This window comes from Sphaerodactylus townsendi, linkage group LG05 (assembly GCF_021028975.2).
Source record: "Sphaerodactylus townsendi isolate TG3544 linkage group LG05, MPM_Stown_v2.3, whole genome shotgun sequence".
Lineage (NCBI taxonomy): Eukaryota > Metazoa > Chordata > Lepidosauria > Squamata > Sphaerodactylidae > Sphaerodactylus > Sphaerodactylus townsendi.
Window position 1 is genome coordinate 19039894 of NC_059429.1, and position 25466 is coordinate 19065359.

Sequence of the window (25466 nt, forward strand, 5' to 3'; positions counted from 1 at the left end):
AGTTCAAATAGATAATGCATCCCTTGTTCCCAACAGTAAATGTCAGGGAGAGTGGTTACTGGGGCATGGCAAGGAGAAAACAATCCTTATGGAATTAAAGTGGGCCCCTGAGGGATTAGAATGGGATGCTAGCATTTTATTCTGTGAAATGTCCAGTTTTGGGCCCCTGAGGGATAAAAGTGGGATGCTAAATTTTATTCTGTGAAATGTTCACTTTTGGGCCCCTGAGGGATAAAAGTGGGATGCTAAAATTTTATTCTGTGAAATGTCCACTTTTGGGCCCCTGAGGGATAAAAGTGGGATGCTAAAATTTTATTCTGTGAAATGTCCAGTTTTGGGCCCCTGAGGGATAAAAGTGGGATGCTAAATTTTATTCTGTGAAATGCCCAGTTTTGTTGAAATAACCATGTAAGGGAACAATATAAAATATCTCTTGGTTCTGTCCAAGAGTTGGTCCGCTCTTCTGCTTTTGTGGTGGCTTAATTTGCCAGCAGATGGCAGATGAGTGGTGCGGCCTCCTCTTCTGAGCAAGGAGCCTGTTCCGTGACGCTTTCCGGATGCAGAGGCACCTCACAGTGCCCTCCCCATGTCGGGGATCAAGCCACAGAACAGACATTCGGCCAGTTCATTCACTCTGTTCAATGCAACACAAAATCAATATTTGATATCTTTCAATTAATTGGGGGTGGGGGGAGGCTTACTTGATTGTGAAGCTGTGATGGGGTCTTCTCAAAAGCTGCACAAAACTTTGTCAACGTGAGTTTGGACCAGAGGTGGCTGGGAAAAGGTGGGTCATACTTGAGTTTTACTGGTTCATAACATTCTGGAGAGCACAAAATGGTTTTTAAAAAACAACCATTGGCTCCTTATTCATGGTGCTTGGGAAATTTGATGGCCCTCTTGTGCATTGCTTTGGTGAGTCAGTGGCCCTCTTGTGCATTATTTTGGCGAGTCAGTAGATGGAAAGACAAGTTTGATTGATTGTTGCTGACATAGGGGTCTGGCTGAAGTGAGTGATCGCCTGCTCTTTGTCAGTAAGCAACCAGCTCTTCAAGATCAAAAAAACCCCTATTCATACCAGAGCAGACTTCCGTCACAGACCCCTTGGATGCCGTGGCAGCTGAGCTGGAGCATTACAGAGTGTCTCTCTGGCGTTCTTGAATCTGCCTGACCAACCAGTTACGAAGATTGCGGATCATTGCACACCCCGGCTTAAATGTCAATGGATTTTTTCTCAATTGCAGAAGCGCTGCGAAATAGGTCTTTAGATAATCCTTTGAAATGGGAGTTTAGAAGAAAAAATCTGGATGGCGTGAAGGACCCAGAAAGAAATAAACTGGGGGGGGGGGGGGGGGAGAAAAAAAAGTAAGAAGAAGAAAAACTATTTGGCACAGGTGGAGGGAGATGAATTGGAAAGCATTGGGAGCCTTCAGGAGGTGGCGTCGCCCTGGAGCTGAGAGAAGGAGCTGTGGTCGTTCTTGATTCGTGTCTTATCTTTGCCGTTAGTTGGCCAAGGGGCACTTTCGCACATGCAGAATAATCCAGTTTCGGTCCGCTTTCAATGCACTTTCACAATTGTTTGCAAGTGGATTTTGCTGTTTTGCACAGTCAAGTCCAGCTGTAAAGTGCATTGAAAGAGGATTGAAAGTGCATTATTTCTGCATGTGCGAAAGAGCCCTAATTAGCCACTCTCAGCTCAACTCTCTGCAGAACGGGTCCCATTTTTTATTTAACAGGGCTTGCCCCGCAAGACACGTGCATAGGAGTGTCGCCTCACAGCACAGATAAGTGAGACGTGGGAGAGCAATTGCTGATTGTGCTGGGTTGTCAGAAATCAACTGCTTCTTGTTGTTTCTCGACCTTAGTGTGATACCACTTTGAGAAGCCAGCGGGAAGGGAAGGACCTGTCTCCGGAAACCCGCCGCAGAGGCCAGAGAGATGCCCGATACCTGCTGTGGTTAAATGGCCGCCTACAGTTTCGATGGCGGAGTTGGCACGCCGAACGGCAGGAGCAGTGCAAGCTGTGGCACAAGGTACCTGTTCCGAATGGCACAGATCATACTTCTGAAGGGATCTGTTTCTAGCCGTTAATTCTGTCTTAGAGGAGAGTTAAAATGGGTTTAGCCTGCATTTTATGTTTGAAACGTAAAACTAAATCCAAGAGTTAAGAATCTAATCAAAAAGGCCTTCCCAAACAGTCTTCAGCAGATGTCAGAAGACCTGTAATGGGTTCTAAATTGTTTCTAAAACAACTGTAATTGTTTCTAAAACAGGCAGCTCTAGGAGTAGTCACCAAGAAGGAGCTCAGAGAGCCTGCGTGGTATAGTGGTTAAGACCAGGTGCACTCTAATCTGGAGAACCAATTGGCCATGCTGGCAGGGGCTGATGGGAATTGTAGTCCATAACATCTGGAGTGCCAAAGGTTCGCCACCACAGGCCTAGAGATTCACCTTAAAGTGGTATCACATCCTTTCCAGAATCCAACATCTCTAGGCATTTGCCAAGGCAGTGTTGTGAACCCTAGTCAGGCATGGGTGGTGTCTCTGAGTGCTTGGATACAACCCATTTACCCTGGATATGTACTAATGGTAGCATTATGACCTATATTATTTATGTATATTTTGTAATTTGTTCATGTGCTCCACTGGTTTTATTGTTGCATGTTATATTGTACACCGCCCAGAACCCTTCGGGGGAGGTATATAAAATTAACACGATAGATAGATTAGATAGATAGATTAGATGGATGGATGGATGGATGGATGGATAGATGGATAGATGAGTTACAGGTGCCACAGGTGCCTTGTTTTTCTAATCCATGTCTTTGTTCCAGGTACATTCATACACAGCTGGTTCTCATTCTAATCCCACAGTTGGCCATTTCTCCACAGTGGAAGCAGATGCCATGAGACAGCCAGATACCTGCACTCAGGTAATTCTCTTTGTGTGGCATAATGATGCACTGGAAGGGGTTCTTCCAATAAATCTGTATATATTGAACATTGACATTGTTTCAGTCCTTGTGCTGTATTCTGCCTGTAATGTGGGAAATGCTGGTTTTGTGACTACTAGCCACGGCGAGTCAAGGCAGTCTGGACATTCAGAGGCAGTAAACCTAAGAAGCCCAGTGCTAAGGGGTAGAATCATCAGAGGCCTTGGCCCCTGTGGCTTCTTTGTTGGCTCTCCAGAGTTGGCCGCTCTGAAACAGCGCGCTCGACTAGGTGGGCCCCTGGCCTGATACAGTAGGACAGTGACGGCGAACCTTTTTGAGACTGAGTGCCCAAACTGCAACCCAAAACCCACTTATTTATCACAAAGTGCCAACACAGCAATTTAACCTGAATACTGAGGTTTTAGTTAAGAAAAAATGGTTGGCTCTGAGGCGTGCATTACTCGGGAGTAAGCTTGGTGGTAGTTGCTGGCTTTGCTTTGAAGCAACCATGCAATTCTTCCAACGGGTGAATCACGACCCTAAGAGGGTTTACTCAGAAGCAAGCCACATTGCCAGCAACCGAGCTTACTCCCAGGTAAAGGATCATGCTTTAGTTCTTCGCATGAAAATCAGTGGGGTTTAACAGCGCTGAACAGGGTTACCTATACTGCTTCCCCAAAACCAGGTCTTAGGTTTAATGCTAATAATCGAGCCCAGCGGCCCAGGCCAGCCTAGATGTGTGCGTGTGAGGGGGGGTGATTCCCCCCCCACACACACACACACATGATGAACTCTGTGCATGCCCACAGAGAGGGCTCTGAGTGCCACCTCTGGCACCTGTGCCATAGGTTCGCCATCACTGCAGTAGGACGTATCTCATGCCCTGTGTTTGTGGGTCTAACAGGAGAATGGTTAGTTCAGGGGTCTTCAAACTATGGCCCTCCAGATGTTCATGGACTACAATTCCCATCAGCCCCTGCCAGCATGGCCAAGTGGCAGGGCTGATGGGAATTGTAGTTCATGAACATCTGGGGGGCCATAGTTTGAAGACCCCTGAGTTAGTTTCTTGATGCGCTGGATCTTGAAGAGTTCGCTAGATACTAGTGGGCTGTTGTCATCAGCACCTTGAAGCTTTTGTAAACACTGTGACCTGCACAGCAAACAGCAAGCCCTCTGTGATATCTTTAAAGCACCATCTTACATAAGGAGCCCAGAGCTTTATGGCCTTTCCTCACACCCAGGCGCGTTTGTGGCAGTCTTACTAATGTCCAGCTGCTCCGCAGCGAACACTGTCGCATTCCGGTCTCGAGAAGTCCACCGTCTTCAGACCTTGGAAACTGTTCTTCAGGCTTCTCCACTTAATGCTGACGTAATTCTTGGGCTCTCGGTAGGCTCCTGCCAAGCTGCCTGCCTTTAAGAGTTAGTGTTGTTTTTGCTCCTACTTGTTGGCCTCTTAATCTGCATTAAAATATTCGATTCAGATATTTTTATCTCACTCTCTCTCACAACGCTGGAGGCATCTTGCAAGAAGATCGTTAGCACAGATTAGTCATTTGCTAATTGTCTTCCCTTTATCTCTGTTCCCTTTCCTCCCCCTGCAGATCACTTGTCAGTGGTTTACTTTGTTTGTTTATTGCCTCAGACTACTAAAAACTTGACACTGAGGTTTTTTGCAGAAGAGTTTTGATTTATACCCTGCTTTTCTCAACTTTATGGTGTCCCAAAGTGGCTTACGTACTCCTTTCCCTTCCTCTCCCCACAACAGGCACCTGGTGAAGTAAGTGGGGCTGAAAGAGTTCTGAGAGAACTGACTGACCTAAGGTCACCCAGCAGGCTTCATGTGGAGGAAGGGGGAATCGAACCTGGTTCAACAGATAAGAGTCTGCCACCATGCATGTGGAAGAGTGGGGAATCAAACCCGGTTTTCTAGATTAGGAGTCCACCACTCTTGACCATGATACCACCATGTCCATTTGGTTGCTCCTAATAAAAGGTATCCTGTAGATTTCATTCTTGTTTTTGGATTTGTCTTTAAAGCCTTTCACATCTTGGGACCCTAAGAGGCTGTGTGCCACTGGTGTTTCTCAGATAATCACCTCTTAGCTGGGCCCCCTCTCAAGACAATTTGCTCCCATTCAGCTCAGGCAATGGCATTTTTAGTGACTTGGCTGTTTCTTTGGAGTGCCCTAAAGAAAGAAGGGCAAAGGCTCTCTTGGGTCTGGGTTTTTGTTTTTTAATCTGGCATGTTAGAGCTAGTATGGTGTAGTGGTGAAGAGCAGGTGAATTCTAATCTGGAGAACCAGGTTTGGTTCCCCACTCTTCCACCTGAGTAGCAGAAGCTTATCTGGTGAACCAGATGTGTTTCTGCATTCCTACATTCCTGCTGGGTAACCTTGGGCTAGTCACAGTTCTTTAGAATTCTCTCAGCCCCACCTACCTCACAAGGTGTCTGTTATGGAGAGAGGAAGGGAAAGGAGCTTGTAATCCACCTTGAGTCTCCTTACAGGAAGAAGAAGAGTTTGGATTTATATCCTCCCTTTCTCTCCTGTAGGAGACTCAAAGGGGCTTGCAATCTTCTTTTCCTCCCCCCCCCCCCAACAAACACCCTGTGAGGGGGGTGGGGCTGAGAGAGCTCCGAAAAGCTGTGACTAGCCCAAGGTCACCCAGCTGGCGTGTGTAGGAGTGCCCAGGCTAATCTGAATTCCCCAGATAAGCCTCCACAGCTCAGGCGGCAGAGCGGGGAATCAAACCCGGTTCTTCCAGATTAGAACGCACCTGCTGTTAACCACTACTCCACTGCTGCTGCTCAGAGAGAAATGTGGGATACAAATCCAAACTCTTCTTATTCTGGAGAACTTCTGCAGTGGCTAAGCAGCAGTAAATTCTGTTCCAGATGGGGTAGAGGGCGAGCGGGCGTTGTACGCTGCCTATTATGCATGATATAACTCCAAGGTTTTTAATCCGTTTTGCAACCTGCCCTTGCCTTTGTGAGCAGTCTTGAGTCCTCAGGGAAGGGCAGGGTGAACATGTCTTAATAAGACCCTTTGGATGTCATCTTTGTAACTGCAGAGTGTGGCCTTTACCTCCACTTAACACATCCGGTGTCAAACAAGTTTTGGATCTATGCAGAAAGGACTGCATCAGATTCTGAACATGCTGACTCTTCGGCTGAGGTTACCTTGAATGATACCCAATTCCACGGAGGAGGAAAGAAGCTAGCGCCTCCTACTGTGAATATGCCTGTTGTTGGAGGATGTTATAAATTGCCTTGTCTCATTTGCTATCCTTCAAAGGGTAGACATATCGAGCTTATGGGATGCTCTGAAATTAACTAGAGGAGACGTCGGCTTGCCTTTAATGAGTCCAAGAACAAATTTTCACAAGAAGCGTTCCCATGAGGTGACTTGCTGTGATTTATTATAAGTGAGGGAGTTGGTTCTGACGGCGAAAAGGCAGAACCGATCGCGTGAGGCAGCAATTGTATTTCAATTAAAATAGAAATGTCACGCCGAGACTTTTTTGGGGAAAGTATCAGCGCTCGCTTTTGTCTTGAAAGCAGTTCTCTCAGAGAGGGGTCCTCCGAAGCGTGCGAGGGATATTTCCAGTTGGTGTTTATTTATTCCAAATCATTGTGCCACCCTTTCCAGCGGACTCTGAACAGGATTACAAGGTTTCTAATGCCAGTCCCTAAACACAGGGTCTGCAAACATCATAATAAACATTTCAGCTTCGAAGAAGGCTGGCTTGATGGCTCGTCTTTTAGGAAGACTTGACTTCTGTCATTGCCTGGCAATGGCTAATAAATGATACAGTGGAACCTTGGTTTTTGTTGTCATCGGTTTTCGTTGGTTTCGGTTTTTGTCGATTCTTTCCCCGAAAATTTTATCTCGCCTTTTGTCGTTTGCTTTGGTTTTCATTGGATTTCGTTGGCGCATGCACAACAATAAACGGCGACCCATTCAGTTCCATTGTTTGCCAGTGTTTGCCTCGGTTTTTGTCGGTTTCGGATTTCGCCAAGGTTTCCTGGACGGATTACCCCCGAAAGCCGAGGTTCCACTGTACTAAGGAATCAGTTGCTCAGAGGGAGAGAGGAGAGGTTTCAGTATAAGTTTACTGCAGTGCAATAGTTAATGGGACCCTGTTTATTAAAGAAGTTATGGAGAAAGGCACAGTGGAGTAAAGCGGGGGTGGGGGAGATGATCCCCTTTCCCTTGGGCAAGCCAAACAAAACCCCTGTTTAATACTCCGTGCCATTGCAACAGCCACTGCATCTTCTCTTTGAAATTTTGATTACATATGTTACCCTTGAGCCAGTGTGGTGTAGTGGTTAAGAGCGGCGGACTCTAATCTGGAGAACCGGGTTCGATTCCCCACTCACTCCCACAGGGTGATCGTGGGCCAGTCACAATTCTCTTATAACTATCCCAGCCCACATGGAGGCAGGCAGTGGCAAACCATCTCTGAACATCTCTTGCCTTGAAAACTCTGTGGGGTCATCCTCAGTCAGCAATGACTTGATGGCACGCGTGCACACACGCACAATACCCACATTGCATTCATTCATTAATTCATTTCATCCTTCCCAGTGGCTGAAGGAAATACAAAGTGTAGATAGTTGGCAAAGCATTGAAGGCCCAGTTTGGTAGCATGAGAGCATGATTTGTCTGGGGAGTTCACATCACTGTTGTATCTTCAGCCTTCCATATAGATGGCGAACTTGTGGAACCTGAGAGCCAGCGTGGTGTAGTGGTTAAAAGCAGGTGGATTCTAATCTGGAGAACCGGGTTTGATTCCCCACTCTTCCACCTGAGTGGCAGTGGCTTATCTGGTGAACCAGATGTGTTTCCGCACTCCTACATTCCTGCTGGCTGACCTTAGGCTACTCACAGTTCTTCAGAACTCTCTCAGCCCCACCTACCTACCTCACAAGGTGTCTGTTGTGGGAAGAGGACAGGAAAGGAGCTTGTAAGCCACCTCGAGTCGTCTTACAGGAGAGAAAGGTGGGATATAAATCCAAACTCCTCCTCCTCTTCCTCCTGTTCATATTCTTCTACTCCTCCTCCAGCACACTCTGGGGGATTTCTTCATCTAATCTGATGGTCATTGTTGTTGAGGACTAAGTTTGTGCTTGGAATAACTGTCCGATAGTAGACTTGACTTTGCTGACTGTTCAGCAATGAGGTTTCCATTGGTATGTCAAGGAGCGAAGTTATTAAAGTGCAGATAGATCAAGGGTCGGGAACCCGCGGCTCGCGAGCCGCAAACGGCTCTTTCCTGCTTGTCGTGCGGCTCCTGGCATGGCCCCTTCCTCCCCTCTCTGGGGCCTTTCCACAGCAATTTCCCTCTCTCTCTTGTCGCTCTCTCTTGTCTCTCTCTCCTCCTCTCTCCTAGTCACCTCCGCTCTCCTTTCCACCCTCCACTTTCCCCAGCTTCTTCCTTCTCCTCGGAGCCTCGTTCGGCCGCCCCACCCCCCTTAAATCCTGCCCCAGCGCCTTCTGGGGCGTTTCTCCCCTCATCCTGCAACGAGGCCAGGCCGGGGAGAGTTGTTGCCGCCGTGACTCGCTCGGCGGCCTGCCCCCGCAGCGCTCGGCCCGTTGTCCCTCAGGCCGGGTGCTGGGCACCTTGCCGCCGCCGCCGGGGCTGCGTGGCCAGACCGAGGCCTGCCGGCGCCCGGCGTCCGCCCCGTCAAGTCTGGGGAGGAGCCTCCACCCACGCTCCCGCATGAATGGGGAGCGTGCAGCCAGCATCCCGGCCTGAACCGGGCGCTGCTTTTTTCTCCCCTCCCCTCAGGGTAGAATCCTGAGAAAAAAGCAGCGCCCGGCTCAGGCAGCCGGGAGGCTGCGCTCCTCTATCTGCTGGGAGCGTGGGTGGAGGCCTCCCCAGACCTCCTGATGGGCGCCAGGCGCCGGCGCAGCTGCGCGCCCCAGCAGCGGCAGGCCTCGGTCAGGCCACACAGCCCCGAGCCCCGGCGGCGGCGGCAAGGTGCCCAGCCCCGGCCTGAGGGACAATGGGCCGAGCGCTGGGTGGGACATTGAGTCTGTATTGAAAATAAAATCCACTCCAGGCTAAAGAGAAACACAGTGAACTCTTAAAAAAACCTCAGCAGGCCCTCTTATTTTTAAATAGTCCTCATTTCACAAATCAAATCCTGTATTTAGATATCATGAACAAACCAGAGTTTGTTCAAGATGTGAATGATTCTAAAATCCTCCAGTTCCCTCCCGCCTTACTTTGCATGCTATGCAAGATAGGGCTTTTCTTGTTTTAGGAAATCTTTGTTCTAACCACAGTTTTTAATGACATCTGGATTTGGACACTTTAACACTTGTCCACCAGCCTGATTTGTAGACTGCTTCACTAAGACAAGTGCAGTCATGTTTACTCAGCAAACCACATTTACTAGCTAATTTACTAATGTTTACTAATGTTCTTATTGCCTACCTAAAATGCAAAAACTGAAGTGGTTCTCAAGCATCTGGCAGGCCATAATTTTCTTTATATTTTTTATATCATGCTCTCCCATTAATTATATCTACAAGATAGTCAACAACATTTTAAAACCACGACATATCCCGCCCCGTCAAGTCTGGGGAGGAGCCTCCACCCATGCTCCCGCATGAATGGGGAGCGTGCAGCCAGCATCCCGGCCTGAATCCTGATATCAGGATTCTACCCTGAGGGGAGGGGAGAAAAAAGCAGCGCCCGGCTCAGGCCGGGAGGCTGGCTGCACGCTCCCCGTTCATGTGGGAGCGTGGGTGTCCGGGGGTGCCTGGAGGCTCCTCCCCAGACTTGACGGGGCGGACACCGGGCGCCGGCGCAGCTGCGCGCCCCAGCAGCGGCAGGCCTCGGCCTGGCCACGCAGCCCCGAGCCCCGCCGGCGGCGGCAAGGTGCCCAGCCCGGCCTGAGGGACAACGGGCCGAGCGCTGCGGGGGCAGGCCGCCGAGCGAGTCATGGCGGCAACAACTCTCCCCGGCCCGGCCTCGTTGCAGGATGAGGGGGAGAGAGAGAGAGAAGAGAGAGAGGGATAGATCTGTGGAAAAGCCCCAGAGAGGGGAGGAACAGCAGGGAAGGGGGTTGAATGTAGTAGAGATGGTGGGGGGGAAGCTGAAAAGATAACTGAAAGCTGGGTAGAAATATTAGAGACAGAACAAGGGGGAAAGGAGGAAACAGAATGGGAAAAGGTCACAATCAGGGTTTGAAGCAGACCCTGACGAGAAGGCAGAAGAATAGAATAGAATAGAATAGAATAGAATAGAATAGAATCTTTATTGGCCAAGTGTGATTGGACACACAAGGAATTTGTCTCCGGTGCATATGCTCTCAGTGTACATAAAAGAAAATACATTTGTCAAGAATCATAAGGTACAGCACTTAATGATTGTCATATAGGTCTAGTAAGCAATCAGGAAACAATCAATAGTGTAATAAAACAAAATGTAAAAATCATAAAATAAATGAAATGTCAGCACAGGCTATAGTCATACAGTCATAATTGGGAGGAAGTCATGGGTATAGGAATGATGAAAAAGTAGTGCAAGTAATTATACATAATAAATATATAATAAATAGTTTGACATTATCGAGGGAATTATTTGTTTAACAGAGTGATGGCATTCGGGAAAAACCGTTCTTAAGGGTCTAGTTGTCTTGGTGTGCAGTGCTCTGTAGCGAATGCTTAGAGGGTAAGAGTTGAAACAGTTTATGTCCAGGGATGCGAGGGGTCAGTAACATTTTCACAGCCCTTTTTTTGACCCGCAGTAGCATACAGGTCCTCAATGGAAGGCTATAGGTTAGCAGCAATTGTTTTTCTGCAGTTCTGACTATTCTCTGAAGCTCCTGTGTCGCATCTTGTTGGTTGCAGAACCAAAACACACAGTTATAGAGGTGCAGATGACAGACCCAATGATTCCTCTGTAGAACTGGGCTGTATCAGCAGCTCCTGGGCAGTTTTGAGCTTCCTGAGATGGCGAGAAAGAACATTCTTTGTTGTGCTTTTTTTTAATGACATTTTTTTTGGATATTAGGTGTCCATTTTAGGTCATGAGATGTGATGGAGCCTAGAAATTTAAAGGTCTCTACTGTTGATACTGTGTTGTCTAAGTATTGTGAGAGGAGGCATAGGATGGGAGGGTTTCTCCTGAAATCTACCACCACCATTTCTACGGTTTTAAGTGTGTTCAGTTCTAGATTGTTCCAGTGGCACCAATGCGAGGCTAGTTGTTCAACTCCCGGTCTGTATGTTTCATCAAGTTGTTCAATGAGACTACTCAATCACTGTTGTATCATCTGCAAATTTCCAGTATTTTAACAGATGGATCATTTGAGATGCAGTCATTGGTATAATAGAGAGAAGAGAAGTGGTGAAAGTACACAGCCTTGGGGCCCCCCCCCTGTGCTCATTTTTTTACAGGCAAGTTCGATGTAATTTTTCCTAGCTTCACCTGCTGTTTCCTATCTGTTATGAAGTTGAGGAAAGAGGAGAGTTGCCCTTTATACAAATCGTGCGTCAAGGTAAAAAACCAAAATACTCAGTGTTTTCTTCATTTTAAATGCCAAAAAGTATTTGCGGCTCCATGAGTTTTCTTTTCTGTGGAAAATGGGTCCAAATGGCTCTTTGAGTGTTAAAGGTTCCCTACCCCTGAGATAGATGGTCCAATCTTACTGAAAAAAAATGGCCTAAAGCTTACCAATCATGTGGCAGACCATGGCTGAAGATGAGTGGTGGTTACAGAGCTTTTCTTCTTGGCCAGGCTACCTGTTCTGTTTCCCACAACTGGATTACATAAAAACAGAACCAGTTCTATCCAATCCCTTGGAATGTTGAAGATCTCTGTTGAGCAGTCATTTGTCCTTCAAAAGATCTGGAAATAATTAACAATGCACTCCAGGTGGCATTGTCCTTGAATAGTACGTTGTTATGGCAAGAGCACATTGGAATGACACTCTTCAAATGCCAGGTTCATTGATTTTGGACAAGAATCCAAGAGGACAATGTGGAACTATTAGAATCCCCTAGTGCCGTCCTATTTCTTCTGGGTTTTCTGTGTGTACTTCCTTCTTTGTAGGTCAAAAGCCCATTTTCAGAAACTCAGAGAGCAAGCTGCAATTGGCATCCTGAATGCCTCTGGATATCCTAGGCTCTCTCACCGTAGCCACAATCTCTGGAGACTCTAGAGACAGCATCCCAGTAGTGTAGCCCATTCATGGCGGGGTCATCAGAATGGGCATTTTCTGATTCATATGTCTGTCTCTCTAACCTTCTGCTATGCTGAGGCAGTCAGGCCATAGATCAGTGACAGCAAACTTTTTGAGACCGAGTGCCCAAATTGCAACCCAAAACTCACTTATCGCAAAGTGCCAACACGGCAATTCAACCTGAATACTGAGGTTTTTGTTTAGAAAGAACGGTTGGCTCCGAGGCGTGCGTTACTCAGGAGTAAGCTTGGTGGTAGTCGGTGGTTTTGCTTTGAAGCAACCGTGCAACTCTTCCAACGGGCGAATCACAACCCAAGGAGGGTTTACTCAGAAGCAAGCCCCATTGCCAGCAACCGAGCTCACTCGCAGGTAAAGGATCGCGCTTTAGTTCTTCTCATGAAAATCAGTGAGGTTTAACATCGCTCAACCGGGTTACCTACACTGCTTCCCCAAAACTAGGTCTTAGGTTTAATACTAATAATCGAGCCCAGAGGCCCAGGCCAGCCTAAATGTGTGTGGGGGGGGGGGGGCACTCTGTTTGCACATGCCCACAGAGAGGGCTCTGAGTGCCACCTCTGGCACCCGTGCCATAGATTCGCTACCACCGCCATAGATACACAGTCTGGTCATGTAAGGAACAATTTTTTGATCTCGTTTCCAAGGTTATGTTTTCTCTGCCCCCTTCCCCTTCTTAATTCAGTGTTAAATTAGTTCTTTCAGAATCCTATATCCGCTGACCTTTCAAGGTCCACCTGTAAAATGTGTTTATGGAATAAATTGTGTCCAGGGCTGCAAGGTTTCATTTTAGTAATCAGCCACAGTCTCTTAGACTTTACATAGTTCGCTTTACTGCTGTTAGGGCACAATCATGGGCATTTGCTCACTTTGTTTAGTAAGCCGATATTTTAAAAATCCTGCCTTCCTCTGAATCTTGCTGCAGTTGAAAGGCCGTTGTTCAAATGCTGCAGGATACTAACAAGGTGATAAACATTTTCTGTTCCCTGCATCCAGCGTGCAGATCTACACTGCCTCTGAATGGCTGGTGTTCCATTGGACTCTCCTTTCTGAGTTTATCAACACAATTTGGTGAATTTGGTGGTGGCAGTGGCAAGAATTTGGGGTTAGCAGTGGCCTTACTATGAGAGGCCGCTGGCCCTATTTAAAATAAATTGATGATAGCATCATTGCTGAAAATGGGATATGGTCACCCCCAAAATAACAGGAAAAGGTTTACATTTCTGTTGGGAAGGGAATCGGTATTGTTGATGTATTTTATTTGTTGAAGAGAGTGCTGGCTGACCGTTTTGCCCAGGATTGATGCCACAATGGGATACTTACTCCCTGATAAAATATCAATAATAAAATCAAAAATTGATGCAGTGGGCACAGTCTCTGGCGGAAGAATCCCCTTTCCTCTCAGGTAAAGAATAGATCATGTTTATTGCTAGAAAATGCAATATCCTCACAACAGGGAACTCATCCCTAAGGAAAGGCACTTGGGCAGCATGACAAATGAGGAGAAAGCCACGTGTTTTTGTACTCTGAATATCGACTGCCGTGAAAGACCCTCCGGCTACAACCTGCTTTCATTTCCTCTGGATCAGGCAGGAACAGTTGCCTGGATCCGAAAAGCTTCAGTCAAAGATCAGCTTGCTTGCTAAAGAACTGAAGCACCCAGGGACACATCAGTCAAAAGCGCTTCAGTATGCTGACGGTCCCTTCAGTGCTATTTTTCCTGCCCCGTGCACCATTTTGGCAGCCATCTCTTCAAGCAGTAGTTTGTGCCTTTCAGTTAGTCCACCTGATTCCCCCCTCCTATAAGAAAATCTGCAGGCTAGGGAAGAAGCAGCCCCTAGAGACGACCTCAAATAGTTTTGATAGCTTGCACAATTGACACTGCCTCTAAGCTGTCTCCTCTTCCCTAGAAGTCTACTGGTAACTCTGGACTAGGCCCTCAAATCTAGTCTGAGGCACCATCTCATCATCAAGTCAGCATCACCATTAACCTAGTTATGTGTTCACGTGAGGGACTATAGCTTGTCGATAGTCTCATGTTCCACTAGGCCAGTGGTGGCGAACCTTTGGCACTCCAGATGTTATGGACTACAATTCCCATCAGCCCCTGCCAGCACGGCCAATTGGCTATGCTGGCAGGGGCTGATGGGAACTGTAGTCCATAACATCTGGAGTGCCAAAGGTTCGCCACCACGGCACTAGGCCATGGGTCTGCAACCTGCAGTTCTCCAGATGTTCGTGGACTACAATTCCCATCAGCCCCCGCTAGCATGTCCATGAACATCTGGAGAGCCGCAGGTTGCAGACCCCTGCACTAGGCCTTGCTAGGAATGTGCAAGCAGAAGAAGAGTTCGTTGCTGCACCCCACTTTTCTCCACCTTAAGGAGTCTCAAAATGGCTTCCAATTGCCTTCCCTTCTCTTCCCACAAGAGACACCTTGTGGAATAGGTGGGGCTGAGAGGGTTCTGGGAGAGCTGTGAGTAGCCCAAGGTCATCCAGCTGGCTCTGTGTACAAGAGTGGGAAAGCAAACCAGATTCTCCAGATTAGAACCCAGTGCTCTTAACCACTATGCCAGGATGGCTGCAAAAGACCTCTGGAACTGCCACAGGTCCTACGGAGTCCTCTGTGCACACGTGGCCACTTGGTTTCCTGAAGGCTTTTCAAGGCACAAGAATGATTACCTTTCCAAGTGCAACGATGTCAGGGACCAGAACGGTTAAGTTCTGATACAACAGTCAATAATCCAGACTCTAAATGTAGAATCAGTAGCAGGAAGGCAGATCTGGCGATCGTGGTTCCTGCAAACACATTTATTCCCACATTTTCTGCTCAAACTTCCCCTGCCCAGCCTCCCCACAGATTATCAGAATAACGAACTGTGAATGGCTTCGTTATGTGTTCTGAGTGTCTCAAGGTTGAGCGATAGTCTTTAGCCCCAAACCTCCACCCTCTCCCCTTCCAGAGGCGAGGATGCCTGTTTACTATGTTGCAAAGCGCAGTGATTATGGATAGACAGGCCTATTAACATATGACAGATAATAGCAGGCCCAGATGTGTCCTTGGACTCTGACTAGGCGATGCCAGACAAATTGGGACGACAGTCTGACAAGAACACAGGGCATTTTGCTAAATCCTGCTCTGATTCCGTCGTCCCTCCACCCTCCAAAAACATTTTTTTAATTATTTTTATTGGTTTTGAAAATAAAATACATCATAAAAAACATAATAATGTAGAAATATTCAGAAGCTAACCATAGGTTCCTCTCATCTTCATTGAGGGGATTATACAATAAGGAAAACATCAGTAAAGAGCCAGTTGGTTATATGATCACATTTTTACATTTCATCATTTATAATAAAGCCAAATGTAACCATTATTGTACCTCTTCCCCCTTAACATTTTTTTTAGATCGCCACAATTTTACCTTATTCTGATTTGGAAATAAGTGGGCAGCCTCTTAGTTTTAACCTGTAACACCTTGGACCCAAATTACCTGTCAGACTTCCTTTTCCTTTCCTTTAACCCAGCATGATATGCCCAATCAACCAAAACCAATCCATCCCGGTCCCAATCAACATTAAAAATCATACCCCCAAAAATTTAGAAGACATAGCATGTATGCTGTGTGTTAAAATGTACATCCCGGTCCCAATCAACATTAAAAATCATACCCCCCAAAATTTAGAAGACATAGCATGTATGCTGTGCGTTGAACATCAGTTTTTGCATATGGCATTTTCATTGGAGATGCCCCATATGAATATTCAAAGAGCTTCTGACTTTAAACAACATTTGTTGCTCTTTTCTCCACCCAAATCACGACTCTTGGGAGAGCTGCCAAAACGTGACGCGACGTTGGCAGAGACAGCAATGACAGTTTGAATAAATTAGAGAGGAAGGGAGGTCTTTTCGTGGGAAAGCCCTTGAGGTTAGTTAATCTTCAGTTATTTATTTAAATTTCTCTCCTGGTCCCAGCTATAGGATTTGGTGCAGGCTGAAGTGTGTATATTTTTAATGCTGTGTAAAAATAAACCCTCTAAACCTAACTGGCTCCTAATAATTTAAAATCTCAGTCGTTCCTGCCGCTTGGGACTTGTTTCAGATTCTGGAGCAAGTTTTTAGCCTTGCTATAGGGCTTTTTTTTTCCTTAATAGATTCAGCGCTGTCACCTTGATTTAAAGCATTACAGCTAAAAATATTCATATTCAGAATTTTCTGTGAGACAGCTGGCAATGCTAGGTAAGATTGAATCTGACACTTGTCGGGGCTGGCAGGGCAGGAGGGAATGCAGAGGGAAAAGGTCTATTTGACTTGTGTGAGAAACTGATCGTGAAGAAGCTAGCCAAGGTGTCCAGTGAACAGAAACCTTGTTTATTTGATTATAGTATCCTGTGCTGTCAGATTTGGCTCTAGAGGCAACTAGCAACAGTCAAAGCCAAATTGCAGATATCAACAACTGCGAGGCCAAACTTGTGACCAGTGTAATTAAAACACTTTTGTGGGTTGTGAGGCACATCAGACTTGTTCAGGAGTACAGTCAGAAGTGAGATCCAACCAGTTCTCACCACTTCTCTAGAAGTGGTTACTAATTTTTTCTGAGTGCCGAGAAGGGGTTACTAAAGCAACCTCCCTGCCAATAGGGACTGGAGGTGAGTGTGTGCGGCGCCGCCACTGTTTGAATCCCACCACCATCGGAACCTGTTATTAAAATCTTTGGAGTTTCATAGGGAAGATGCTCAACAAGGTCCCCCTTTTAAAAAGTCCCTACAGGTTCTCCTTCAACACGGATAGCTTATCATGACACAGTGAAGATGCTTGCGTGGTGATGGCAGCCGCTGCCCCAAAGCCTTTTTTGCAGGTCTGCAAGCTCAGCCGTTCACTCACGTATAAGTCGAGGGGGGCTTTTTTCAGCACAAAAAATGTGCTGAAAAAGTAGACTTATACGTGAATATATAAGGTAATAATATTGCAGCTGCCGAGCATTAATGAGGCAGGGATTTTCTCTTGTTTCCCCCTCAGCTGTTGCAGTCGATGGAGTCTGAAAATGCCCGTTTGGAAGCCTTTCTCAAATGGAAGTCCCTGGAGCTGGTTTATTGGCATTGGATGGTATGGTTGAAGTGTATTTACTCAGAACATTTTATCTTTCCTTTCTCAAGTTCAGGACTTCATACACATGCCGAGAGGTAATAGAGATATTTAAATGCAGTTAATACTGGGGAGTGCAATACCTGCGTATCTTAGATTGAAAAATAACTTGCACAAATATGTTTTGCAGCCTTTTTCCAGGTAAGTATAACTTGCAGATCTCCATAAGGAGGCAAAGCTCCCGGGCAATGGGGAGTTTGAGCTTTTTAAACAATCAGCACTAGTTAAGAGCCAGCGTGGTGTAGCGGTTAAGAACAGGTGGATTCTAATCTGGAGATTCAGGTTTGATTCCCCACTCCTCCACCTGAGTGGCAGAGGCTTATCTGGTGAACCAGATGTGTTTCCACACTCCTACATTCCTGCTGGGTGACCTTGGGCTAGTCACAGTTCTTTGGAACTCTCTCAGCCCCACCTACCTCACCAGGTGTCTGTTGTGGGGAAAGGGAGGGAAAGGAGCTTGTAAGCCTCTTCGAGTCTCCTTACAGGAGAGAAAGGTGGGGTTTAAATCCAAACTCTTCTTCTTCTTAATAGTGTGATTACCTTGTAACAGTCTGTTTCAACAATATACAGTTTTCCAGGTTTTATTTAAAAAAATATCTAGCCCTTTTGACTGCATTTGGAAGAGGAGAGATTCTTGGGTGAATCTAATGCAGTGATTCCCTGGGCGCAAGGATTTTCTACTTTTGGAGCACATGTTGCATGATTCTCCCTTCCTTCAGGAGCTCAGAATGTCCCCTGAAATCTTGCTTCTGAGGGTCCCCTTTCTCCTAGATCTAGGAGAAAGTTTGGACTGCTGCAGGAGAGGCTGAGTGGAAGGTCTGTGCCCGCAGACGTGCTGTGTTGGATCAACCCCACAGTCTGCACATTTCTCCTTATAACTCTGCAACCAAAAGGAATAGAGACTTGCTTTTTAAAATGAAGGCTGGGAACTAGTACTGTACACTGATCCTGCCTTTTACCATATTTATTTAACAAAACCTTGTGGCGGGGGAAATAGCTGCCATGTAGGGATGAGGCAAGGGAAATTTTTTACCGTTGTGTTCTGTTGCCGCTGTGAACGCAGCTAAATTGTCTTTATGTCCAAGTTGCTCAGCGTTCACAGCCAGAGAAGGGAGGCGGATCCTCTTGCAACGCACTCTTTGAAATCCAATATGCCATTTGGAGTGGAGTAAATTAATAACAGTGGATGAGCTTGCTGTCTCTGCTAATAAGGGAGATGATACCAAAGCTGCAGTGAAATATTCATCCTCTTACCATCGAAGTATATCCTGGCTAGATCTGTGCCTTGGAACTGTGCCTGCGTGGGTGTTATAGGAAAGTTCTTTGGGATCCCCCCCATCATCGCTTAACCAGAAGCTTTTGTTATAAGTCACTTAGATGGCATCCCACCGTCTACTATTTCTAATGAAAATTTCTACTAGCCAACTCCTCCTTCTTTCTGCAGATCTTTGGTTTGTCCCCATATTGGGGTAGTCTCTGTCTCCAGGAGCAGCATTTGGGGAAGATCAATGGGGTACAGTGGGAGGGGGCAGGTAGGGAAATCCCATTCAGGGAACAGAAGTTCTTTCCATTAGCAGATATTACCATCTCGATCCAAGCCAATGTTTCTTTACTCATTTGGTGGCTTATCATTGTCTTGACTGTACTATGAGATTCAGGCTGACAAGAGAAAACCTCCCTTCATTCATCACCACAAATAGAAATGTCTGTTCTTCATCTTTTTATGACTCTAAAATATGGCGATACGTCGTTTGCTATAATCCAAATGGCTTTTCCAAAGAGAGACGCTTAAATGTCAGAACCAATTACAGGGCACTAAATTTTGGGAACTGCCTGAAACTGCAGTTGGGTAGCATATTTGGAATTGCAGATTTCCCTGAGTGCTACTGAATTATGTTAAAAATCAATAAAGTAACAGGAGAAACAAGTATATCTGTTCTGTTTAAATATGACCCTTCAATACTTTTTTGGCTCTGGAAATTGTTTTCACATAATGAGTATTTAACACTTGCAGCATCTAGCGATAAGTTTCTTCTGCATAATATTGGGGAAAGTATCTTTCTATAAAAGACTTCCCAAAGTTAAAAAACATACCTGTACCGAGTTGCACAGGAGCTTTGTTGTATAACGCTAAATACTTTAAAGTTCTAGCAATTTTTAAGAAGAGGAGGAGGAGTTTGGATTTATACCCCACCTTTTTCTCCTGTAAGGAGACTCAAGGTGGCCTACAAGCTCCTTTCCCTTCCTCTCCCCACAACAGACACCTGGTGAGGTAGGTGGGGCTGAGAGAGTTCCGAAGAATCGTGACTAGCCCAAGGACACCCATCAGGAATGTAGGAGTGCAGAAACACAGGTGGAGGAGTAGGGAATCTAACCTGGTTCTCCAGATTAGAAACCACCTGCTCTTAACCACTACACCACGCTGGCTAGAAGATTTCTAAGTGTTAGTTTAGGAACCCAAGACCACAGCCCAGAATTCCTTCAACTCTTCTAATACTTAATTTCAGTGTGTGCGTGTAAAGTATCATCAAAGCACAACAGACTTATGGCAACCCCATAGGGTCTTCAAGGCAAGAGACATTCAGAGGTGGTTTGCCTGCCTGAGAGAATTCTGAGAGAACTGTGACTGGTCCAAGGCCACCCAGCAGGCTTCACATGGAAGAATTGGGGAATCAACTCTGGCTCTCCAGATTAGAGCCCGCCTCTCTTAACCACTACGCCATGCTGGCTCTCGCTTCATTTAAATGCAGTGCATTCAAGAAGCTAAGTGATACTACCAGTAATTGCTTTTACAGTTCATTAATTAGCAAACCATTACCTGTTTCAGTGATTTAAGGAACTAACATCTCTCTTCAGCTTTCCTGAATTAGTAAGCATAAGAATTTTATTTTCAGGTACATCTGTCTTTTAAAGGCTGTAGTACAAGCTTCTCTCAACCCTTTCTCCAGAGGTCAGAGTAGATATTATCTAGCTGGGTGAGACAGGCAGGGTTAGCCAGCTGCCGTTTCCTTGCGTGAACCCTTCTCCGATTTCAAAGGTCACTGGGTGTAATTTCTGTAGTTAGCTGGAGCACCACATTAAAGCACACTCTGCAAACCAGATGTAATTGGGATGATTTGCTGTTGAGGACTGTTAATTGTCGTGGCAGAGAGCTGCATTAGCCTCTGATGTTCTGGTGGAACTTTACCCTGCATGGTGTTAGGTCTTGAACCTTGAAGCAATAAACAGATTCTGTATTGTTGATCAGCAGCATTTATTGCTAGGCAACAAAACACCCAGCTTGGAAAAGCCCGTTCTGCCGAATCTGGCTTTTGCTATCTCCTGTATCCCGAAGTTGATCTCCCCTCCTGTTTTCCCAAGGAATGTGACAAAGAAGTATTCCGGAGCCTAGGCTCCCCAAGGTTGGCAATAGATAGAGATAAAGCCACCTGGCCTCCTGCCCCTACAGGACAACGGAAACATCCCGTTTTCCCATGGGACCAAAAGTGTCAGGGGTAAGCCTAGTTATCTACTGAGTGTGTGAAGCCATAAAAGAAGATCAAGGCAACAGAAGTGGTAACAGAAGTGGTAACATATAGCAGGCTGGTTACATATATCTTGTAGCAATTACACTGAGGTAAGAATGCATCTCGATCAATTAGATGCAATCCTGGGCAATATATTTTGTAGCAACTGCACCAGGCTTGGAATGCACCTCAATCAACTAAGCGCATCCCTGACACATGGGGGGTGAAGGAGCAGCAGTGGCGTAGTGGTTAAGAGCAGATGCATTCTAAACTGAAGGAACCGGGTTTGATTCCCAGCTCTGCCACTTGAGCTGTGGAGGCTTATCTGGTGAACTCTAACACACGCCAGCTGGGTGACCTTGAGCTAGTCACAGTTCTTTGGAGCTCTCTCAGCCCCACCCACCTCACAGGGTGTTTGTTGTGAGGGGGAAAGGGCAAGGAGAATGTAAGCCCCTTTGAGTCTCCTACAGGAGAGAAAGGGGGGATATAAATCCAAGCTCTTCTTCGTTTTCTTAACCTGATGGTGCATTGGAAAACTTTCTGCTGTATAGTGGCTCAAAAACAGTTTTAAAAACAATGAAGTAGGGGAGAGTGCTGTGGCTCGGTGGTAGAGCATATGCTTGGCATGCGGTCCCCGGTTCAATCCCCAGAGTCTGCAGTTTCAAGGAGAAGGTTGAGGGTGATATGAAAGACTGCTGCTGCTAGAGGCCCTGAAGAGCCACTGCCAGTTTGAGTAGGCAATAGTGGCTTGACAGACTAGTGGTCTGACTCTCCATAAAGCACATGTCCATGTGAAATAGTTTCTGAGAAAGGAGGTTCTGGTGGCCACACTTACTGACTTGATTACATAAGAACATAAGAACTAGCCTGCTAGATGAGACCAGAGTCCATCTAGTCCAGCACTCTGCTACTCGCAGTGCCCCACCAGGTGCCTCTGGGAGCTCACCGGCAGGATGTGAAAGCAATGGCCTGCTGCTGCTGCTCCTGAGCACCTGGTCTGCTAAGGAATTTGCAATCTCAGATCAAGGAGGATCAAGGTTGGTAGCCATAGATCCGTGGTGTCGAACCTTTGGCACTCCAGATGTCATGGACTACAATTCCCATCAGCCCCTGCCAGCATGGCCCATTGGCCATGCTGACAGGGGTTGATGGGAATTGTAGTCCATAACATCTGGAGTGCCAAAGGTTCACCACCACTGCCAGATTCGCCACCAAAGGTTCGCCACCACTGCCAGATCGACTTCTCCATAAATCTGTCCAAGCCCTTTTTAAAGCTAGCTGATTAACACCAGTGAGATAAGATGTGGACTGGAGTTTGGATTCCAAGGATGCAAATGAGCTTAGAGGTAGAAAGACTAGAGTAACACACACTCCTGGGCCCTTTCCACACAGCAAATGTATAGTGGGTTGCAGTCTGGATAAAGGAACCCGTTTTCGGGTTTATGCAGCGATTGGAGCCTGCAGAAGCAATCCAGGTTGCTGTCGCGCCTTTGCTCAGAGACAAGTCTGTTTTTTAAATTTACTTCCCACCGAAGCGTAGCTACGCAGGCATGCACAAATGAACACTCCCAGCCATACCTATGTCTCACAATACGAACATCTGTGCCTGCATAGCTACGCAGATGTAAGCTGTGAAATTTTTTTTAAAAAGGAAAAGGGAGGCAAATAAAGTGCCTCTGCCTGACCGTTCGCTCGCAAGTGGCTACAACCTGGAATTTTTTAAAAGACTCACTAGTTTAGCGATTTTCAAAAAAACTGGTTTGGGGGAAAGAACCTGGGGCAGACTTGTTTAAGGAGCGGGATCTGTGTGAAGTTTCCCCTCCAAAAAAAGTTTTTTTAGTGTCCTACACCCGTGTTTATTGACCCATGTGGAATGGACCTTGGCTTTCAGTTCGGTTTGGATGATCTGTTGATCTCTGCCAAACTGGCCTACTAGTGGGGCCGACAGTGATCCCAGCAGCAGGATGAGACTGTACATGATTGGTGGCTGAAAACTTGTCGGGGCGCTGTCGTATACTGCTAATACTATTCCTGTGTGAACCTTCTTTTCCCTGATGGACTCATGCTTCTTATTCATGGGAAGCTGCAGCTCCATTTTCACTCACAGGACCATAGGAAGCCCTTTTATTGGGAAGAAGAGGAGGAGTTTGGATTTATACCTTCTTCCTCTCTTGTAAGGAGATTCAGTGGGGTTTACAAATTCCTTTCCCTTCCTCTCCCCACTAGAGACACCTTGTGAGGTAGGTGGGGCTGAGAGAATTTTGAAGAAGAGTGACTAACCCAAGGTCATAGTTCGTTTTTGCGTTTTCTGAGAATGTAATCTGCATAGACTTTTACAAACAGATATGATATATTCTCACTTCGGTTTCGCACATATATTGTGCTCTAGGTCAGATTTGGTGACCAGCTCCTCTGCTGAATTATAGACCCCAAAAGAGATTAAATTCCTCCCCCTCCTCTTCCTCAGGAGTCTGTTTTGGATCCTGGAGCAGAAGACCAAAGCCCTCATGATGGACATCACAAGCATACTGTTTCATCAGACCCTGGCTTGAGTCGCTACGGTGTGGTCAGCATTGCGGAAGAAATTGACAGATGCAAGGGAGATCTGCTGGCCCTCAGCGACACAGTGTGCGAACTTGTAAAATGCAGAAAATTGAGCTGCCAAGGAAAGGTAAGGGTCAGTCGGAATGCTGCTTTTACCAATGTCAGAATTCTGTGTTTATGGCTTCATCGCACTTCGGTAAAAGGTATTTAAGAAGCGAGTCAGGTAACATCATTCTGAGAATTCGCCTCATCGTTCCCCTCCCTCTTGTTCTAAGAAATTTGCCAGACCAAATTGTGATATATTTAGGTGCTGATCACAGGGCTCATCAGTTTAAGGTCAGGAAAGAAGCGTTAGTTAGGCTGAGTCTGCAGTCTGCCAGTTTTGGATTCTCCTCCAGAAAACCCTGAAGATGCATCTCTAGTATTTTCCCGGAGTCCTAAGCCTGAATTGTCTGCCTGAGGTAGCAGTGAAGCCAGAATGAACTACACCTATTCCCAAGTGATACTTTCTCGTGGCTACATCCAGATATTTGGGGAACAGAGGTGGAGCTACAAGGGGGCTGGGGTGTGTGCATTGCACCGGGGGCGCACCTGGGGGGCAGCGAAAATTTCAGGTTTGTTTTTTGTATTTTTTTAGTGTTTTCAGTTTTTGGCCTGCAGGGGGTGCAGTTTTTAGGGTAGCAGTACCAAACTTTCAGGGAGTTTTTAGGGGACTCTCCTGATGATACCACCCAAGTTAGTTGAGGTTTGGTTCAGGGGGTCCAAAGTTATAGACTCCCAAAGGGGGTGTCCCCATCCCCCATTATTTCCAATGGGAGTTAATAGGAGACGGGGGCTACACCTTTGAGAGTCCATAACTTGGATCCCCTGAACCAAACTTCACCAAACCTGGGTGGTATCATTAGGAGAGTCTCCTAAAGATACCCAGAAATTCTGATGCTGCTAGCCTAAAAACTGCGCCCCCTGCAGGCCCAAAACTTGAAAAACACTAAAAAATATTAAAAAACCACAAACAAACTGGGTGGGGTGCAGCAAAACTGAGATTTTGCACCGGACTCCATTTTCCCTAGCTACGCCTCTGTTGGGAAATACCAGCAAACTGGAAACACTGCAGTTCCCATGGAGCATAATGCCTCATCATCATCATATCCATCATGCTAAGTAGCATATTGGGCAACAAGTTCTCCCCAGCATTTCCCGTCTTAGGCGAGCGTTTCAGCCTCTTCCCATGCAATATTCAGTGCCTTCAGGTCTTGCGTGAACGTTCTCCTCCAGGTGTTTCAGGGGCATCCTCACTGTTGTTTGGCATCATCCACCCCATTGCCATCTCTGGAATCCAACCATTCTCCACGCAAAGGATGTGGCCGGCCAGTCCAAGTCTTCTGTGTGCAGCGATGGTATGGGGTTTGCACCTCTTCTTTCGTGATGTGGTCATAAGATTGGATCTTCAGGATTCGGCGTGGGCACTTCTGTTGGAAGATATTGAGCCTGTTGATACTTCTTGATGCCTTTCAGGTCTCGCTAGCATAAATGCTGTCGGGCTCACAGTGGAGGTGAATAGGTGAAGCTTGGTCATTAGGGCAGTGGCCGGCGAGCACCAGATCTTGTTCATTGTCCAAAAAACGACTGTAGCCCATGCGGCATCTGATATCTGCCTCTGCATCTCCTTTCTGGGAGATCACGCTGCCCAAGTAGGTGAACCTCTCCACTTTCTCTAGCTGCTGTTAATCCAATGATGATCCCCTGTGTTCAGGCTGCGGAGCTAAAATACATGAACTTTGATTTAACAGTGCTTATCCTGAGGCCAATTTTGCTCACTTCTCTAACCACGACAGTCGTTGCGTGCTGCAGCTTTGGCTCATCTTCCTCGAGCAGAGCGATGTCATCAGCGAAATCCAAGTTGTCAAGGTGGTCTTGGTCAGGCCTGTATATGCCACTGCCAGAGCGTGTTCTAGTTCTTCACAAGATATAATCAAGGGCAACAAGGAAAAGAAGTGGAGACAGAATGCAGCCTCGTCTGACCCCCGTGGTGATTTCAAGGAAGTCTGCAGGGCCATTATCTGTCTTGATGCAACAGCTGGATTGTAGGTACATGTCTTTGAAGATGGTGATGAAGGCTGCTGGTA

At 46.5% G+C, this 25466-nt stretch overlaps 1 protein-coding gene across 2 annotated transcripts in view; it reads left to right on the forward strand.

The window, feature by feature from the left end:
• Nucleotides 1-25466, forward strand: part of TEDC1 (tubulin epsilon and delta complex 1) — a 45071-nt gene that overhangs the window by 13663 nt on the left and 5942 nt on the right. For both annotated transcript variants that reach the window (XM_048495828.1, XM_048495829.1), the window contains exons 4-8: nucleotides 1866-2033; nucleotides 2834-2932; nucleotides 4698-4709; nucleotides 17165-17251; nucleotides 23264-23467. In XM_048495828.1, coding sequence (XP_048351785.1) covers nucleotides 1866-2033; nucleotides 2834-2932; nucleotides 4698-4709; nucleotides 17165-17251; nucleotides 23264-23467 — 570 coding nt within the window. The remainder of the gene's footprint in view (nucleotides 1-1865; nucleotides 2034-2833; nucleotides 2933-4697; nucleotides 4710-17164; nucleotides 17252-23263; nucleotides 23468-25466) is intronic.